Source organism: Gouania willdenowi, chromosome 19, assembly GCF_900634775.1.
Source record: "Gouania willdenowi chromosome 19, fGouWil2.1, whole genome shotgun sequence".
Lineage (NCBI taxonomy): Eukaryota > Metazoa > Chordata > Actinopteri > Blenniiformes > Gobiesocidae > Gouania > Gouania willdenowi.
The window spans coordinates 7,244,368-7,263,553 of record NC_041062.1 but is presented as its reverse complement, the minus strand read 5'-3'; the positions used below and the strand labels follow the sequence as shown (position 1 = coordinate 7,263,553).

The following is a 19,186-nucleotide window of genomic DNA, read 5'->3' as shown; positions in this document are numbered from 1 at the left end:
ACAATTTAGTGAGGGGGGTATGTGTCGATTTTTGTGTTATTTTAGGGCGACCGTGGCTCAGGTGGTAGAGGGTCGTCTTCTGATCGAATAGGTTGGGCGTTCGATCCCAGTACCTGACTATGTGTCGAAGTGTCCTTGGGCAAGACACTGAACCCTAAGTTGCTCCCAGTGGTCGACTAGCGCCTTGCATGGCAGTCCTGTCCCATTGGTGTGTGAATGTGAGAGTGATTGGGTGAATGAGCTGATATGTAAAGCGCTCAAAAAGTATTTTTCCGATCAAACTAAAGATTTAGAGTTTCACAATAATTAAGGAACAATTTGTAAAAAAATTCATTTGTTGAAATGACATGAAAAAACCCAATGGCAGTAAATGAGAACTGATGTTTAAACCCAACACTCTACAGCCTGAGGAGCAACTTCCTTGCTACCTGACGTTTACAACTCCTGCTGTAGAACGCGTCGTGAGGGAAAACCTTCATCTCAATTGTCACATTCAGCAGGACACCAAAGGTCCCAGGTGCGCCCATCATCAACCCACATTCACACAGTTGTTTCCAAAGGTTTAACTCTGGATTTCCTGCTCTCACAGATACTGCCCATCCATCGAGTCCCGCGTGCTTCGTTTTCCAGGACGACAGCACCAGGTGTGGCTGGAGCCTGAGGGTCTGACCTCTGACCTTTTGTACCCCCAGGGTTTGTCCACGACTATGCCTCCTGACGTGCAGCTCCGCCTCCTCAGGGAAATCCCAGCCTTGCACAAAGCAGAGATCCACACACCTGGTACGACAATAGCTCGTCGCAGATTCACTGTTTTCTCATGTTTGAATGCACTGAATCAGACAAATAAGTGTGTTTTTTTTTTCTGTCTGGTTGTGTTTTCAGGATATGGTGTGCAGTATGACTTTGTGTGTCCCACTCAGCTCAGCCCCGCTCTGCAGGTGAAAAGCACCCAAGGATTGTTTCTGGCTGGTCAGATCAATGGAACCACGGGGTATGAGGAGGCTGCTGCACAGGTCGCTGCATCTTGTCTTTCCTCAAAACCTGGAGCTAGAAGTAGAGATTTCAGATTGATTTCTGATGCTAACATGGAAGTAGCCTCCTGTAACTGTGGTTTCACTATTCAGGTTCACGTTTTCCTTTTAGACTTTTAAATTTCACTGAAATCTGAATTCATCAAATGTATGTAAATTTTACTTATACAACAAGATTTGTTTTCTAATTTGAGTTTCCTTTTCAAAAAAAATTCTCAACCTTGGGGTCAGGATACCATTTGGGGTCGCAAGACACTGGGAGGGGGTTGCCAGATGCCTTCAAGAAACTGTGAATATTTTCTGTACAATTTGAGCCTATTTTTGCGTATTTTTCTGCAACTACACTAAACTTGGCCTGTTTTTGCTCCTTTTAATGCATTTTTGCTACATTACTCTCATTTCTGCCACTTCTCCATCACATTTTTCCCACTTTCAAGATATTTATAAACCCTTTCAACCACTTTTCCACCTAATGTCATACATGTTGACGCATTATTGTCACTTTTAACCTCTTTTCAGTATAGTTCATACTTATTTTTGCCAATTTAACCACATTCACATTTTGTCGTGTCCATTATTTGCCAGTTTGAACTAAGTTTTCCATTTCTGCCACTTTTAAGCTAATATTGACACTTTGAACTCTTTTTTACCACGTTTTCTGTCTTTCTGTTTTTGGCCACTCTAATTTGCAACTTTTAACCAATTTCTGTGGTTTTTTAAATCCCATTTTACCACTGTCACTTTTAACCCATTTAATTTCTGATTAAAACAAGGATTAACATCTTTAAGACGACTATATACTATGGTGCAAATAATCCTGGATAACAGTGGATTCATAGAACAATGGACCATCATTTTAGTGACTTTATGGATGGGCCCCAAAAAGCTCTCCCCTTTATTCTCCCTTACAGATGACCCTGATTTACCTTAAATTCCATGTGACGGTCCTGAGGAAATTTCTCCCTCTCTGTCCAGGGTTTGGTGGCGGGACTGAACGCTGCTCGCTCAGCGCTGGCCATGCCTACAGTGATGCTGTCTCGCACCGAGAGCTACATCGGAGTCCTCATCGATGACCTGGTGAGTCGGGGGGTCACCGAGCCGTACCGCATGTTCACCAGCCGGGCCGAGTTTCGAGCCTCTCTGCGACCAGACAACGCCGACCTACGTCTTACTCTGAAAGGTCAGCACAGTGTGCGTTTAGCTTGTTGTACGAGCTGTGAAACGATTGAACGACCAAGCGCATTTCTCCTTCCTCAGGGTTCGAGGAGCTAGGATGTGTGTCTTCCGAGCGCTACAAGGAGGCAGTGAGAGTGCGAGACACCCTACAAGATGCAATGGCAGCACTTCAGTCACTCTCTGCGTTGCCACACATCTGGAAACAAAAGCTTCCCAACATAGAGATCAGTGAGAACAAAAGCGGCGAACTGACGTGAGTGGCTCATTTTTTTCAACTTGGCAGGATCTCTAGAAACTTTCATCATAAACAAATAGTGCATGCTTGTCTCTTCTAGGTGTATGAACCTGCTGCTGTACAATGACGTGACCATTGAAATGTTGGCTTCTGTCTTCCCGGAAAGTCTCTCGCCCTACATGGAATTCTCCCAAAGATTAAAGATCGAGGGTAAATTTGAGGAAACTGTTTTCTGTCATTATCTTGTAGCAACACCTCTTACCAGAAGTTTCATTTATTCAGACAACTGATTTTCATGAAATTTATTTTGATTTCCTGACATATTTCAACTGGCAACTGCCAGTCTTCTTCAGAAGCGTCCGCTTATTGCTTTGATGTGTTCTTGACTTCCGCCTAATAATTCCAGCAAGTTGTTTTTGAATAGTACTGCATGTTAAGGTTTCATTTATTCAGACAACTGTTTTTCAGGAAATGTACTTTGATCTCAAGCAGATGCCACTGAAGAAGACTGGCAGTTGACTGTTGAAACATGTCAGATGGTCAAAGTAAATTTTCTGACAAGCATTTGTCTGAATAAATGAACCCATATTGTTCAAAAAGAAGACAAAAAGAACTTGATATTATTATGCGGAAGTCAAGGAAACATCAAAGCGATCCGCAGACCCTTTGAAGAAGACTGATCTCCTGACACGTTTCGACTGTCAACTACCAAAGTAAATTTCCTGAAAAAAAACTTGTCTGAATAAATGAAACAGTAACATATTATTCAAAAAGAAGACACAATAACTTGATGGAATTATTACGTGGAAGTCAAGAAACCATCAAAGCGATTAGCAGATGCCCCTGAAGAAGACTTGCAGTCTACAGTCGAAAATTAAATTACCTGAAAAACAGTTGTCTGAATAAATGAAACCTTAACATATTGAATGCTTTTATCATTTCCATTTAGCAACTTTTTAATTTAGTCTTTTCTGTCCTTTAGCTGTTTACAGGCCTCACTGTGACCTGCAGAAAAGAGAGATGGCGAGAATTCAGCGAGAGGAGACCATGTTGCTCCCAGAGGACCTCGACTACTTCTCCCTGCCTGTGTCGCTGTCTCAGGAAGTCCGAGAAATCCTGGACAGAGTTCGACCAACCACAGTGAGCCATTAAGAAATTAACTACATTAATCAAATTAGCGTGAAATAATTCAATTTCTGCTTCTTTCAGCTCGGCGCTGCAACCCGTCTGGAGGGTATGACCCCGGCTGCTACAGTCAATCTTCTCAACTATGTTCGCTTCTCAAACAGAAAGGTGTCAAAAATACACCAGAAAGAAACAGACCCAAAAAAGGCAGGAGAAGAAGAAGATCTGCATGTGAGAAATGCATCTTTGAGGCAGTGACCAGAAGATGAAAGCATTTTGTAAAAATGTTGAGACAACAACACAATAAATCATGGGATTATGGGATAATATGTATGTTTTACTAAAAAAATTCAGAATAAAATCCACAACATGTGCTTAAGAACATAAAACAAAGTATTTTTTCCCACATTCACTTGATTAATAAAAACTTAATCCTGTTAGCATTAAAACCATGAGCAACACTGAGCTCCACGTGACCCTGGAAGTGTCGCTGCTGTCGAGTATGTGTCCGTCCACCTCGGCCACGCCTCTGGTGAAGAAACCAAAAGGAAACTTCCAGCGAGGCTGAGGGAAGCCCCTGGGAGCTACTGGGTATACTGTAGTGTCAGCAAACGTGACTTTAGTGGTGAGGGTGAGAGGTGACGACAGTGGACACTGAGAAAAAAACAGAAAGAAAGGAGATGATACGTTTTCTAAAAACCAGTCTGTTATTGGGCGACGACTGTAAAGTTGCGCATGCTAATATAAACAGCAACTTTTAACAACATTTAGCAACATACCACGCTTATGTGAATTTTTTATGTTACTTTTGACCAGATTTACAGCAATATTTGTGAAATTTGTGATGTTTTTTCTCTCGTAAAAATATAATGTCAATATGAAATATGAAATCTAAATGCTAAATATGAAATCAAAATGATAAATATGAAATCGAAATGCTAAATATTAAATCTAAATGTTAAATATTACATTTAAATATGAATGTTTAATCTAAATGTTACTTTTTTTTAAATGTAAATGTTAAATGTAAATGTTAATTGTAAATCAAAATGTTAAATCTTAATGTCACAGGTAAAACTAAATATTTGGTTAATATACAAATTCACCAGAAGCATCAAAATAAATAAAAGCTCATTTAAATGTAACATTTAGATTTAATATTTCACATTTAGAATGAACATTGACATATTTTTTACGAGAAAAGTAAAAAACCACAAATTTCACAAATATTGCTGTAAATCTGGTCAAAGGTAAAAATTAACACGTTTTTCAAACATGGATTGTTGCTAAAAGTTTCTGTTTATTTTAGTATGTGCACCTCGTAGTCTCTGATCTATTTTAAAAGCCCTGGGGCAGAAAGTGTGCATGCCTCACCTTATTTTTTCGACATTTGAAGACATATTTGGCTCCCAGGATGTAGCTCTGGGGGAGGTCAACGGGACCCTGACGAGCCCAAAGCACTTGGATGGAGAGAGCGTTGGGCAGCTGGCAGCCTGTTTCACATGTTTCCTAAAAAAAAAAGAAGCCAGACGACGTTACTCAGGTTTACAGTTATACACATCCTGCTGTAGACATGCAATAAAGAAATTTTGCTTGCATTATTTTAAAGCAAAATTTCTCAACTGTTCCAACTTGAGGCCCACCCTCCAACACAAGTCATGGGGAATATTGGTCCAATGAGCTGTAAAATATTGGATATCAGCCAAAAATCCAATATTGTGCATCCCTAATCAGAAAACCAGAAAAATTACCAATAAAAAGTAGTTTAAAATAAAAAATAAACTAAAATGTCAAGCCGAATCTGATTCCCAAACAATAAAAAATAAATTAAACTTAAACTTTCCAAAAAATGTCCATAATTTTTTTAATCATGTTTTTTAACCAAAAAAAAAAAAAAAAAACAAAAACATTTAATTGCGCTAATATGCATAGCAGTAAATGCCCGGTCACTAGGTGTCAGTGAATGCACCATCAGACCTTATTAAACTACCTAAATGCATTTTAGCTGGAAGTTGATTGAATTTACTTTAATAAAACATACTGGACACTTTTATAGACGCATGTGCTTAATTTTATTTTAAGAACTTAACAGAATCAGAATTTGTTGTAAAAGCAAACTTTGAAATTTTTTGAAAAATTTAATTTGACAGTTTGATAACCATATCACTGATTTTTGATATTTGTACTTGATCTACCGTTACTTACCATTTACTTGTTCTCACAAGTTCATACCATTTTGTACTTGTAAAAATGAAATTTGTAATTACCGTATTGATATCGCGATGTATCGTGTTGTTTAGTATCAAGATATATCGCATCGTGACATGCAAATTGTGAATTATAACATCAGATATGGCAATGCACACCCCTAGTGTATATACCTGCAGGGCGACGGGACAGTCCTGAACGAGAACCCGTGTCCAGTCTGGTTTTGAGCCTGAGTTCATGGCGACGGCATCAGGAGCAGCAAGTCCCTGTAACATCCTGTAAATCTGCGACTGCAGCTCTGAGCAGTTCAGCGCTGAGGAACTAAAGACACCAGAGAAATAAAGCAGACGTGTAAGAGGGAAAGATCGAAAAAATGTGGAGGTTAAAGGTGAAAAAAAAAAAAAAGAGTGCAGGCTCACCTGAATGTGCACCCAGAGATAGTGTTGTACGTGAAAAGGATCGGCGATCGATTACTGGGGTCTGATAAACACTCACCAGCTTCTGAGACACCCAGTGACGTCACCTGATTCGCTGTCAAGGAAACACAAATAAAGCACAAAAAAAAAAAAATTGGCGTTTGCTTAATGCAGTGATTTTCAACCTCTCGTTTAAATAAAATGCAATATAAAATATTTGAGTTGGCACTCAGACACAGTATTTGTCACTAATCCTGGGTAATCTGTATTTCTAGAGCAGTATAACAAACTAATTCTAAAGTTCTAACATTAAAAATACTAAATTCTAGTAAAAAAAAAATGTCTTGGTCCTAACGTGACATTTTATTTTGAAGAGGGTTGTTATTTTTCCTCGTGAGGATACAGGTTTGACTTCTCCATCAAAGCGACCAATGACAGGAGATCCTGGCTGAAGTCCGACTGCAGGGATTGGTTCTCCTAGAGTCGGTCTTGGTTCAGCCAGCTGCAGATTATAAAAAAAACTCACTACCAAACCGTGTGAACGTACGACTCGGTCTTTAGCTGTGACCAACATTTACCTGAAACTTTATCGCATGTGTCTGCATCAGCAACTGGTTCAGCTTTACATCAGCCAAGGATAGTTGAACTGTAGCATGTGTGAGTTCCCCTCTGCCTGAGTAACCTATAACAAACTCCACCTGTGGGAACGGTTCCATTATGTTCTATTACGATTTGCAATTGGTTTGTATAACTCACTCTTTTCACTGCATTGAGACACGAGTTGTTTATTTTACTCGGGGCTTGCCAGTCAGACAACGGAGTGACAGGAATCTAAAACCAGAGGAAATAAAGATTTGAATTCCAGCAAGTTAATTTTGTTTTCTTTTTGAAATAATGTGTTAAGATTTCATTTATTCAGACAACTTTTTTCAGAAAATGTACTTTGATCTCCCGACATGTTTCGACTGTGGGGATGAGGGAACATTTTCACTGAGACTCTCTTCTCCAGAGACAATCGGGTGACAGGGGGCGTGGCTAGCCTGAGAGAATTGTCAAGTTAGCCACGCCCAGAAATAACTCATAAGTACACATCAAAGCGATCAGCCAGTCAAAACATATCACTAGATCAAAGTGCATTTCCTGAAAAATGTTTGTGTAGCGTTGCTCTGTTTGTACAATCATCAACTTACCAACACCTCTGGCCCTGGTGAAATGTCAGAAATGGGAATCTGTAACCATAACCAAGCAGTGCCTGTTAACCACACAGCTGTAAAAACCAACAAATAAAGTCTTTAAGTGTAATAAATAATAACCAACCTTGATTAAACTCAAGTCAGCAAAGTAAGAGCGTGCGCTGAGACCTGGGTCAGTAGTGCACAACTGTGGTGTTACCGTCCGAGTGCAAAAGTGAGACACGGACCTCAAAAACTCTGCAAGCACAAGATAATGCATCGGGTAGATGATGAATATTGACGTAGCAATAATGAAAGTTGCTAACTTTTATGCTAACTTGTGCTACGTGCACTCACTAGCAGGGTTACGATTCATACAGAACAAAGCAGCAGCTCCTGCAGATGGCTGACGGAGGACATTCTGCACAGATGAGTTGGAGAAATACGTCTGGATTACATCATCAACCTATTGAAAAAAAAAAAAAAAAATGCAATTATTATTGAAATTCCAGTCCGTATTTTCCTGTTTTTACAAATAAAAATTGCAAATAGTTGAGCAGGGGAAGGTGGTTCTGTGTCGTGTATTTATTTACCTTGTAGAAGTTCCTGCTGTGATGGGTAGTTACCATAGGTTGTGATGGTGAAAAGTGATATGAATTTCCTAAGGTTGGATACTGAAGATCAGCAAGTGAAATCTTTGCTGTGTTATCTGTTGATAAGAACATACAAAAATATATATTTACAAAGACAGAAGGTGGACGTACTAAATGATTTCTTCATCTTTTCCACTTTATTGTCAAAATTTTTACTTTAATCTCGTTTTTTTCATCTTTAATTTCATTTTTTCTACTTTAATCTTGACATATTTCAACTTTATTCTTGACATTTCGACTTTAATCTCATCTTTTTATTTTAATCTTGACATTATATTTCAACTTTTTTCTTGACATTTTTGATTTTAATCTCATTTTTTCGACTCTAATCTTGACGTTATATTTAAACTTTATTCTCGTATTTTTTTACTTTATTGTCAAAATGTTGATTTTAATCTCGTTTTTTCAACTTTAATTTCATCTTTTCGACTTTTATATATTTCAACTTTATTCTCAAAATTCCAACTTTAATCTAGTCTTTTCAACTTTATTGTCAACATTTTGACTTTAATCACATTTTTTCAACTTTAATCTCGTTTTTTCAACTTTTATCTCGACATTTCGACTTTAGTCTCAACATTTCGACTTTATTCTTGATTTGCTCCATCTAAATTGGCCCTAATCCGCTTCCGTAAGAAAAACGTGTTCTACATTGCAGAGTTAATTTTGTCCTCTTGTGCCTTTTACCTTTGACCTGGACACAAAACAGAGAATCTGTCACTGTGACCAGAGATGAATCCACATTGGCTCTGAATATGAGCCATTCTTCAACACAAACTGCTGATCTGTATAATAATAAATAAAAAAAAGGCTTTTACTCAGTCCAACAAAAAGTGTGCATGTCAAATCAATGCATGCATATGATAAGTGAACTCACACAGGCGTTTGAGGACATCCGACAAAGACTTGACTCAGGTTAGCGACGCCACAATCAGCGTTATCACAGCAGCAACCGATGTCACAAAAATCAGCCGTTAAATCACACAGACAACCTGAAAAAAGAGGGGACAAAGGAAGAAGGTTATTGGACTTAATCAGCGGTTTCTAAACTTCTTTGGGTATTTCCCACTTTGAATGAAGGTGAACTTTCAAGCCCCACCTGTGCCCATTGGCCTCCAAATAATCCTGGTAACAGGTAATAAATAATACCATATTTCATTATTAATCAAAAATCCAAAACTAGTTGAAACTTATCATCTGATGAAAAACTAATTTAAAAGTGCAGTAATCCAAAATATAGGAAACAATGAAACTAACAGGGAACAAGAAACATCATGTTTCATAATGCAAGTAACATATTTTATGAATAAATCAAAACTCATACACCAAATTAAACTAATCACTTGCATAAAAACAAATGTAACAGTGCAGTAGTAAATTTTTTTTTTACAGGAAATAAAGAAACAATGTAATATGTGCCAAAAAGCTTCAGAAAACATAAAAGAAAATGAATGTTTTAAGTCAGCTATTGAAAGTTTATTATTCTGTTCCACTTCACATGTCAACGTAAATCATTATTTTTGCACTTTTTAGTTTCATGTTACATTTTGTTCCCGGTCTATATTATCTAATGCAGTTTAATAATTTAATGCTCTTTTAATTTTGTCTACATTTTTAGGCTTCTCATTATTACTTACTTTGTATATGGGCGTTTTGTTTAGTGTTAATGATCATTATTGTCAATAAGAAAAAAGCATTTAAGAATGTACCTCTATTTCCCACCAGGGGGCGCGGCACACACTTTGAGAAGTACTGATTTGTGGAGTGTGATGATATCGCGAAACGGCGATATATCACGATATTTTTTATGCACGATCGATTATCGATATGCACCCACTAGGTATCGATTTTTTTTCTTCATTTTTCAAAACTTTTTCTGCTTTTTCACTAAAATGTGCAGGTACGTCTTCACAGAAATGTTGTCACTGTTCGTTGAAGGAACCAATATATTGTTTACTGGAATATTGCACTATAATGGTGTCACTGGTAAGAAAGACCCTATTTTTTGTTTACAGAAAACACTATTGGAGATAGTTATTCATCTACATTGGTATGTTGACACTTATTTACAGAAATGTTGCACTAAAATAGTGTCACTATTTTAGTGACACTTTTTCAATTTATTGTCTTTCAGAGATATAAAATAAAAAATTTATTTTTTCACAATCTTTTTTTTTTTTCTTATGTCATAGATTATCGTAGATTGATTTCTGACCAATATATCGATAATCGCAGTACCGTCATATCGCGAAATAATTGTTATCGTGAGCTTTGTATCGTATCGTGAGGTACCCAGATATTCCCACCTCTAATTTGTACACAGTTCTTTGTCCTGTACTTTGTGACAAAACATTAATTTAATCACCATAGCCATTGTCACAAAAACTACATTGAACAGAAAAATAGAGATAAATTAGGTCAGACAGGAAGTAAAAAGCACAAAAACAGCAGTTCTCTGTTCACCTGGTTGAGTCCACACAGGCTGTGCAGTAGTTACTAACGGAGCTTCCGCCGTTGGCTCTTCTGAGGAATATATCGTTGCGTTTTCCGTGAAATTCAGAGCTGGAAATGGCGTGGTTTCCTCGGTAGTGTTGACCTCTGTAGGCTCCATCGTTTCCGTCCATAAACCAGGTGTAGGACTAGTAGCTGAGCTGGTAGGGTCGGCATCATCAGGTGGGTTGGAGGCCGCGGTAACGTTGGGTTCCAAATCAGTGTCAGAATGAACAAAATGTCCGTAAAGGACGATAAACAGGAGAAAAGGAAAACTGTTCATGTCTTCAACGCAGACATGATGCTATAACTTGTAGTTAAGAGGAGGAAAAGCTTCTTCACATAGTTTAAGCAGGTCACTCCATGCAGTGTCCAGATTACACTCGTTGCTAAGGAAGTTGTCACAGGAGTTTCCGGTTTCAGACAATTACCGTAAAACACCTAAAACTACAGAACAACAAATCTAGACATTAATTTTTTATTTATTTTTTAATTTACGAAAGCAGATAACTCCGTTTTATAATTTTTCCCCTTAATACTTTAGTTTATATGTGTATATGTATATGTGATATGTGTCAAATGAAACCTGATGTAAACTATATGTCAAAAAACAATTTGCTGAAAATTTACAAAATAAAAACTGAGTTATCTGCTGATGAAAACGAACTCGAAACTTTTTTGTATTGATGAATATAAAATGTATACTATATACATTTAACTAATACGGTGTTTTTTTTATCTAATTTTTGAGTGACATTAAATTGTATTTCTCTTCACTGAGAAACGTGATGTGATGTTTCAAGCTAGTATAAGTCTTTGCTTTGCCTTGTTTCAACTTAAAATATCTTCCCCCGTGTGTTTTTATCATATAAATTTGGACCAAAAAATGTACCTTCACGTGAATAAATTCACCATTCAAAAAAATAAAAGTTCAAACCAATTGTTTCTCTGTGACCTTTTATTTTGAAAAGCAACAAATGGCATATTCTTAACCGTGAACCGGAAGTGACCTGTCGCAACAACACTGCTCATATTATTTGAATCAAGTGCACTAAAAGCCGTGTGTAAAGATAGTTTTGTCGCGTGTGAGATGTCAGAGGAGCAGGCCGGGGCTGTGGGCAGCTCCTCGGCTTGTCTGTGCCTCCTCTGCGGCCTTCCCGCTGCGGGGAAGTCAGCCCTGGCCCTCAGCCTCCGTTCTGAGGCTGAACAGCGCGGATGGAGAACCGCAGTAGCCCCGTATGACGACCTGATCCCTCCGCACGCTTTCAGACTCAGAGAGGCCGAGGACTGCGAGAAACTACCAGAAATTGTAGGAACACGTTCCAATGTTTTAAATACGAAGCCTTATGTGACAGCTGTTATTGTTATCTTCTATACGTTCTCAACCTTGGGGTCAGGACCCCATTTGGGGTCGCGAGACATTGGGAGGGGGAAACTAAGAATGTTTTTTGAACAATTTGAGCCCATTTTTGTAATTTGTCTTTTTTTCTTTTTTAACCCTTTTTCTGCAACGACACCAAACTTACCATATTTTAACCTATTTTTATCACTTTTTCTTGCCATATTTTTGCTCCTTTTTTAATGTATTTCTTGTTACATTACATTTTCTGCACATTTTTTCCACTTTCAAGACATTTTCAGCACTTATTAAAAAAAACCCCTTTCCATCACTTTTCCCACCTAATGTCACATATGTTGACCCATTGTTGTCACTTTTAACCCCTTATTGCAATATTTCATGATTATTTTTTGCAAATTTAACCACTCTGACGATTTGCCTCGCCCATTATTTGCTTATTATACAAATTGTTCCTAGTTTTTTTCCACCAATATTGACACAGAAGTCTTTTTTTTTTTTTTTTTTTTTTTACCACTTTTTCACTACAATTTTTGTGTTTTTTTTTTTCCACCTTCAAGAAGAAGCTCAGACGTCCACACCAAAATTACTAAAACCTATATTTTCATTGATTAGACAGCCTCACAAGTTAACCAATAAATGGGAAAGAAAGTAGGTGATTGATATTTGATTTTAGGCTGCTATCATTAGATATGCTAACACAATGAAGTTAACTTTTATTAGGTTATTTATTTTAGGCTCAGTAATTGCATTTCATTGTAATTGACCTTTAGTAATTGAGAACATAATTGACTTTCTGAGGAGACAAAATGGTGGTAACTGTAATCATAATTAAATTGTAATTGAAAATTATAACTGAAAAATGTAATTGACCCCAACCCTGCATCCTGCTATGTTTCTCAAACTATTCCACAAAATGTCCCCAAATAAAAAAAAAATAATAAAAAAAAAATTAATGGTTTGGTGTTAATGTTTTCCAGCACACTGAGTGGAAGCGTCACAGACAGTCGGTGCTTCTGTGCATTGAGCAGCTTTTAAAAAGCAACGAAGGGATACCAGAGGCACCAAATATCAACAGAGCATCCTGGCAGCAGTGCATCAGTGACCTGCAGCAGCAGCAAACTGATGGTCCACTCCTCTTTATACTGGACGACAACTTCTACTACCCCAGCATGAGATATGAAGTTTGCCAACTTGCAAGAAAGTGTAAGAAAGTAGTTTTTTTTTTTTCCTTCAAAAGTAGAATTTACTCGATTAACATGGTGGTTTTAAGTGTTTTGCTGCTGTTTGCAGATTCACTGGCTTTCTGCCAGGTGTATCTTCAGTGTGATCTGGAGACTTGCATCATGAGGAACCGCAGCAGGTCCAAACCCATTCCCACTGAGGTGATGGTAGACATGGAGCAACGTCTGGAGCCTCCAAACCCTCAGAAGAACTCATGGGAGAGAAACAGCCTCACACTAAACACTAGAGAGAGTTTAACAGCCAGTGACATGTAAGAGAGGAGAATGAGCAGCTCTGAGACCAGATGGTGATATTACAGCTTATTACAGAATATTACTTTCATTTTCATTCCTCAGTGAAATGGTGATGGAGTTGATCTCATCAGCTCTGAGAAATCCACTGAGTCCTGTAGAGGACAACGCTGAGCAGAAGGTTTGTTTTACTAATGAAATTCCACTCATTTGTAATCCCAGGCCTGGTGATTCTCACTATCTTCTCAGTTTTTCAGTAGATCTTGTAGTTTGTGATTTGTCTGATACAAGCCAGTTAAAATATTACACTTCATATATTGGCTGCAATGTGTGTGTTTTTTTTTTTTTTGTTGCTCTTTTTGAAAACATTTTGAACTTTATAAAACTTTTTTAAACAATGTTTCAGCCGTTTTAATCAACTGAGTTTTTTTTTTTTTTTTTTACCCCTTTCAATTTTATTCAGCTTTTTAAAATTGTTTAATTTCCTTCAACCTGTTTCAATATTTATATTTTTCTCAAATTTCAACTTTCTTCATTTTTTTTAAATTTTTCAACTTTTTCAATTTTCTTCAGCTTTTTAAAAATTAAAATTTTCTTCAAACTGTTTCAATATTTATATTTTTCAATTATTTCAACTTACTTTAGCTTTTTTTTTTAAACTCAATTTTGTTTTAGTTATTTCAGCTTTATTTAGCTTTTTCAACTTTCTGCGACTTTTTGAGTTTCTTTCAACTTTCAATGCTTTTCCAACATGTTCTAGCATTTACAGTATATGTTTTTCAGCCCATTTTGATCACATCTTCTGCATTATTTTTATAGAGTTCTTCCGCTATAAATTTCAGCACCTGTATTTCCTTGGAGATGCATTGTTTCTTTCATTTGTTGTAGGAAGCAGATCGTTTAAAATGTGCCAACAATGTGGTCCATCAGGCCGACCAGGCGTGTCGACGCCTCATCTCTGAATCCATGAAGAACGCTCGAGGTTTGGTGGATGTTATTAAAAGTTTCTATTTCACAGATTAAGAGAAAGTATTTAAGTTTCCTGCTTAACACGATGCTCACTGTGCTACATTTAGAAAGTCACATTTCATCTGAACACATGAGGACTTTGGCTGCTCGGCTGAATGAAGACAAGGCGGTTTTTCTTAGAGACCTGCGCGAGCGTTTCCTCCAAGAACAAACTTTCACGCAAGACGAGGACTTTGACGTCGAACGTGTCGTTAAAAGAGCCGTGGGAACTTTTGATGTCAAGAGGAAGGAACTTCTGTTGGGAATTATTAATGACAAAAAAAATCTAATCTTCAAACAAACCTCTTCCTAAGTTTCACAATAAAAGAAAAGACAAATGCTGTGCTTCATTTCACTGATGTGTTATTGTCTAAACATTGAGACAAAGACCGATATGTTACAAATGAATGATGGATTGATTGCACGTTTTTACAAAAACAAATTCATTGCAAAGAACACACAATGTTTATGAAAATACAACACAGCATGGAAATAAATATTTTAAATATTGGCTTTTCTAACCATTTTAAAACATCACAAATGATTCAATTTAGTATTTGTTTACTTGATTACTATAAATTCCAATCAGATTTGATTATATCTTGATATCTATTGACAATGATTAGCTACAGTAGACATCAACGTTATCACAGTTGGTTACATGGTATAAAACACTGGAGTGATACAAACAGGTTTTTAAAAACACGGCTTTCAACCGACAAGAGACATTAAATAATTATAAAAACTGTTTTTTTTTTTTAAGACATGACATGATAAAAATGTGTGGCCACGAAATACCAATTAATAATATTAATATTGTTCCCAGTGGTTAGCGTGGCTAGTTGCTGTAGCAACAGCAGATGTGGTCCGTGGTGAGTCTACACCAAAAAGTCACGGTGTCATGCATGTGATGTCTGTCCACAAATTGTTATTTTGTGTCGATTAATTAGTATTTCATGGCTACAAATTTGTATTTGTGTCTAGATATGAGTAATTCATGGCTATGAACTAGTATTTTGTGGCCACAAATTTGTATTTCGTGATTTTCAATTTGACAAAAATGGAAAAGTTTGGGGTTGTGTTAACAGTGGCAAAAAACAGAACTCTTGTTAATAAATGTAAACTTACCTGGTGAATAGAACCTGGACAGAAAATAAATGAACAAACATTGCCACACAAGTATCTTTCCTTCCTCACTTGTTTTTGTGTTGGCCACGTGCAAAATGACATGCAAAGTCGTATCTGTCCGTGCACAGCTGGCCGCAGATGTTGCACTGGAACGGGTGTTCGTAGCCATGGCAACCCATGTGAATGGTGAAGAGGATATTGTCAGAGAAGTGGATGTCACAGTGCTGGCATTTGTGGAGAAGCTGCTGCTGGTGGTGGTGGATGTCTGGGGGCGTGGCTAAGGGCGTGGGGGTCCTCCTCCTGTTGTTGCTGTTTGTGGTGTTAAAGCTGAGGCTGGGTGCAGGGCTGCAGCTCGGATGACTTGAGTTGGGAGATTCCTCTTCTTTAGGTGGAGATGTCTGCACCCCGTTTACACACACAGTAGCCTGCTCCTCTGACACATGCTGGGTTATGAGAATAGGTTTCTCATCTCTCAAGGACTCATTGTCCGGGGTCGCAGGGGTCTCTGCCAGCTGCCCGGCCAGGCTAGACAGCTGGGTGAGGGGGTCTTTAAAAGTCAACTCATTTCCACCTTCACTCTCCTCCATCCTGGTAGGATTTTCATACTCGCTGCCATTTGAATGTCCATTTGAATGAGAGAAGTCGTTTATATAATCTGACTTTGGCATCACCGCGTAAGGGGAGTTGTAATTGACGTGCAGGCGCCGGCCGAAGCCCAGGGAGCCGGACCGTTTCTGCAACGCGCCCAACACTCGTTTGCTGGTGAAAGGAGACCGGACCCCCCGCGTGGGCAGAAGCTTGTGGCGTCTGCGTCGATGGTGCGACAGGTTGCTGCGGTCGCTGCAGCGGAACGCGCACAGGTCGCACTTGTACGGCTTCTCGCCCGTGTGTGAGCGCATGTGGGCCTCCAGGTGGCGCTCGTACGCAGAGGCGAATGGACACAGCTGGCAGCGGTAAGGCTTCTCACCTGGACCAGGAAATAACGGGAGTTACTGTATAACACCGGAATGTTTAAAACTAAAGTGGAAGCAGCGTCATGTCTTTTTTTTTTTTTTTCATCGAACTCCTTTATAAAGTGACAATTAATACACAAATATTTATGAGTGAACTGCTAAAAATGTATGAAAATATTACAAAATCCATTTTAAAAGAAATAAATTGGTTCCACATCAAGAGATTCTAATCTAAAAAATAACTAATAAGTGTTTTATTTAAATCAGGGGTTCTCACCAGATGCCTTCAAGAAACTAAGAATGTTTTAAGAACAATTTGAGCTAATTTTTGCTTATTTTCACCCTTTTTCTGCAACTACACCAAACTTACCATATTTTAACATACTTTCATCACTTTTTTTGCCATATTTTTGCTCATTTTATTGCATTTTTGCTACATTACTCCCATTCCTGCCACTACTCCATCAAATTTCAATGCATTTTCTGCACATTTTTTTCTACTTTCAAGAAATGTGCAGCACTTATAAACCCTTTCTATCACTTTTCCACCTAATGTGATATATGTTGACCCATTATTGCCACTTTTCATCACATGGTTATTTTTTTTAATTCATTTAACCACATTCATGATTTGACACACCCATTATTTGCCAGTTTAAACTAGTTGTTCCTAATTTTAAAATTACATTATCGCAACCCAACTCTGTCTGTTTTGGCCACTCTAATTTGCAACTTTTAAACAATTTCTGTGTCTTTAAATCCCATTTTGCCACCTTTTCCACTATTTTTGGTCACTTTTAACGAATTTTGTTTCTGATTAAAACAAGGATTTACATATTTAAGATGACTATATACTATGGCACGAATAATAATAAACTTCCTGTTTAACAGTGGATATTATTCAGATGAATAAATAAATGTGGTTATCACAGATTCATAGAACAATAGACCATCACTGTATGGATGGGCCCCAGAAAGCTTTATTCCCCCTGATAGATGGCCCTGTCTCCACATGACTGTTCTTTAATGTTCACGTCTGTGTTCAACCACCTTTATTTTGGGGTCGTGGGATGAAAATGTTGAGAACCACCGATTTATATAAACGTTTTCCTCATTAATAAAGTACTAACCTGTGTGAATGCGGATGTGCTCTATTAAGCGAGCCATTCCCTTGTTGCCATAACTGCAGTAGCTGCACTTGTATTTTCCATCACACGTCCTCTCCAGCCCGTCCATCTGAACGTCTGAGCCGTCCTCCACAGACAGGCTCACAGCCACAGGAGGCGGGTCCAGACCGTTCTGCTCACACTTGGGGGCAACTGCAGGCACAGGAAACATATTTTCAGTCTTCAAACAAAATTATGTTTAATGATAAAAATGCATTCAGCAATATGTTATATTTATATATTTCACCGCGTGATTATTGTATAGAATAGATCCAAAAAAATGTCCAAATTACAGGAAGTCATGTGACCATTCTGTACCAACTACCGGAAGAAAAAAATGGCTGAACAAGCGATACAAGTACAAATTCACAGTGGCAAGAAATTAAAATCCAATTCAGAAGGTTACGGTTAGGGTTAGTTAGTTCATAACGTAGTTTAGGATTAAGGTTACGGTTAGGGTTAGTTAGTTCATAACGTAGTTTAGGATTAAGGTTACAGTTAGGGTTAGTTAGTTTGTAACGTAGTTTAGGATTAGTTAGTCCATAACGTAGTTTAGGGTTAGTAAGTCCGTAATGTAGTTTAGGGTTAGTAAGTCCGTAATGTAGTTTAGGGTTAAGGTTACAGTTAGAGCTAGTGAGTCCATAACGTAGTTTAGGGTTAGTTAGTCCATAACGAAGTTTAGGGTTAGTTAGTCCGTAATGTAGTTTAGGGTTAAGGTTACAGTTAGGGTTAGTTAGTCCATAACGTAGTTTAGGGTTAGTTAGTCCATAACGTAGTTTAGGGTTAGTTAGTCCATAACGTAGTTTAGGGTTAGTTAGTCCGTAATGTAGTTTAGGGTTAAGGTTACAGTTAGGGTTAATTCGTCTTTAACGTAGTTTAGGAATCTATGTATTAATAGCAAACAGAAGTACAAGTACGTAGAGTCTTAATCACGTGACCTAAACTGACCAATGAGGGGCGCTACGTGCGGATAGAGTAAAGTATATTGATACGGCTACGGACGGATTGCCACTGCCTATTATATATTTTAAATATTGTATTTATTCTAATTTATTTTATTTTTTCAAATACCTGACTAAATTAATGCCCATCGTGATTTATATATGATGATTATTGTGACTGTCATAATTATTGGTGAATGCTCACCGGGTTGAAAAGGCTCCACAGTAGGGTCCTTCTCTCCAAACACTGAGCCTGAAATCATGTTGACGTGCTGCGTTTGCTGAGTCAAGTATTCCTGAAATTCCTTCACAAAATCCACGGGCTCAGTCTTGATCTCCTCCATGTTTCTTTGCTCTGTTCTACAGCCACTGAACACAACGCACAGGTGAACACATAGAACACAGGAGCCTGAAATCCCCCACAGCTTTGTGTTAGCACACCTAGCTGTTTACATGCTAACATTTAACACACAAACACTTAGCTTCATATTTTCTACAGTGGAACTCGTACCTTTATGTGAGCAACAAGCATCTTTAGTAACTAGATAACAGCGCGTAAATGTAGTATTTTCTCAGAGGTTACACAGTTACCAGTGAATCTATGGCCGCTTCCGTTTGTCTCCAAACACCTCTGTTGTCCGGTGTCCCGTCA

At 37.9% G+C, this 19,186-nt stretch overlaps 3 protein-coding genes across 8 annotated transcripts in view; 2 read left to right on the top strand and 1 right to left on the bottom strand.

Moving 5' to 3' along the window:
• mto1 (mitochondrial tRNA translation optimization 1) overlaps nucleotides 1-4,158 on the top strand; it is a 10,029-nt gene extending 5,871 nt beyond the window's left edge. For 3 of the 4 annotated variants that reach the window (XM_028475511.1, XM_028475510.1, XM_028475509.1), the window contains exons 6-12: nucleotides 405-517; nucleotides 590-1,013; nucleotides 2,007-2,211; nucleotides 2,289-2,460; nucleotides 2,543-2,652; nucleotides 3,425-3,582; nucleotides 3,652-4,158. In XM_028475511.1, the coding sequence (XP_028331312.1) occupies nucleotides 405-517; nucleotides 590-1,013; nucleotides 2,007-2,211; nucleotides 2,289-2,460; nucleotides 2,543-2,652; nucleotides 3,425-3,582; nucleotides 3,652-3,825 (1,356 nt within the window). In that variant the 3' untranslated portion in view covers nucleotides 3,826-4,158. The remainder of the gene's footprint in view (nucleotides 1-404; nucleotides 518-589; nucleotides 1,014-2,006; nucleotides 2,212-2,288; nucleotides 2,461-2,542; nucleotides 2,653-3,424; nucleotides 3,583-3,651) is intronic. The other variant, XM_028475512.1, reaches the window with a different exon arrangement.
• LOC114481108 (tectonic-3-like) lies at nucleotides 3,934-19,186 on the bottom strand. 3 transcript variants are annotated; one of them, XM_028475514.1, is made up of 16 exons: nucleotides 19,046-19,186; nucleotides 18,740-18,903; nucleotides 17,558-17,746; nucleotides 8,894-9,008; nucleotides 8,704-8,801; nucleotides 7,957-8,072; nucleotides 7,721-7,829; nucleotides 7,509-7,621; nucleotides 7,382-7,420; nucleotides 6,948-7,022; nucleotides 6,770-6,889; nucleotides 6,595-6,693; nucleotides 6,195-6,298; nucleotides 5,949-6,096; nucleotides 4,942-5,076; nucleotides 3,934-4,221 (listed from the first exon to the last, which is right to left on the bottom strand). In XM_028475514.1, the coding sequence occupies exons 2-16, from the start codon at nucleotides 18,876-18,878 to the stop codon at nucleotides 3,985-3,987; spliced, it is 1,836 nt and encodes a 611-aa protein (XP_028331315.1). In that variant the 5' UTR covers nucleotides 18,879-18,903; nucleotides 19,046-19,186; the 3' UTR covers nucleotides 3,934-3,984. The 3 variants fall into 3 exon arrangements, with proteins under 3 accessions (XP_028331315.1, XP_028331316.1, XP_028331317.1); XM_028475515.1 differs by having other exon boundaries at nucleotides 18,740-18,894; XM_028475516.1 differs by lacking the exons at nucleotides 17,558-17,746; nucleotides 18,740-18,903; nucleotides 19,046-19,186 and adding an exon at nucleotides 10,480-10,917.
• On the top strand, nucleotides 11,506-14,685 carry pstk (phosphoseryl-tRNA kinase). Its single transcript, XM_028475517.1, has 6 exons — nucleotides 11,506-11,815; nucleotides 12,844-13,069; nucleotides 13,157-13,358; nucleotides 13,444-13,519; nucleotides 14,227-14,320; nucleotides 14,415-14,685. Exons 1-6 carry the CDS (start codon nucleotides 11,597-11,599, stop codon nucleotides 14,657-14,659), a joined length of 1,062 nt encoding a protein of 353 aa, XP_028331318.1. The 5' UTR covers nucleotides 11,506-11,596; the 3' UTR covers nucleotides 14,660-14,685.

Excerpts from the sequence above, each read along its gene's own strand:
- pstk (XM_028475517.1), top strand. The coding sequence starts at position 11,597 with ATGTCAGAGGAGCAGGCCGGGGCTGTGGGCAGCTCCTCGGCTTGTCTG. Across the intron at positions 11,816-12,843 it reads GCGAGAAACTACCAGAAATT|CACACTGAGTGGAAGCGTCA; the intron begins GTAGGAACACGT and ends AATGTTTTCCAG. Across the intron at positions 13,359-13,443 it reads AGTTTAACAGCCAGTGACAT|TGAAATGGTGATGGAGTTGA; the intron begins GTAAGAGAGGAG and ends TTCATTCCTCAG.
- LOC114481108 (XM_028475514.1), bottom strand. The coding sequence starts at position 18,878 with ATGGAGGAGATCAAGACTGAGCCCGTGGATTTTGTGAAGGAATTTCAG. Across the intron at positions 8,073-8,703 it reads GTTTTGTGTCCAGGTCAAAG|ATAACACAGCAAAGATTTCA; the intron begins GTAAAAGGCACA and ends TCTTATCAACAG. Across the intron at positions 6,890-6,947 it reads GTCTCAATGCAGTGAAAAGA|GTGGAGTTTGTTATAGGTTA; the intron begins GTGAGTTATACA and ends CCGTTCCCACAG.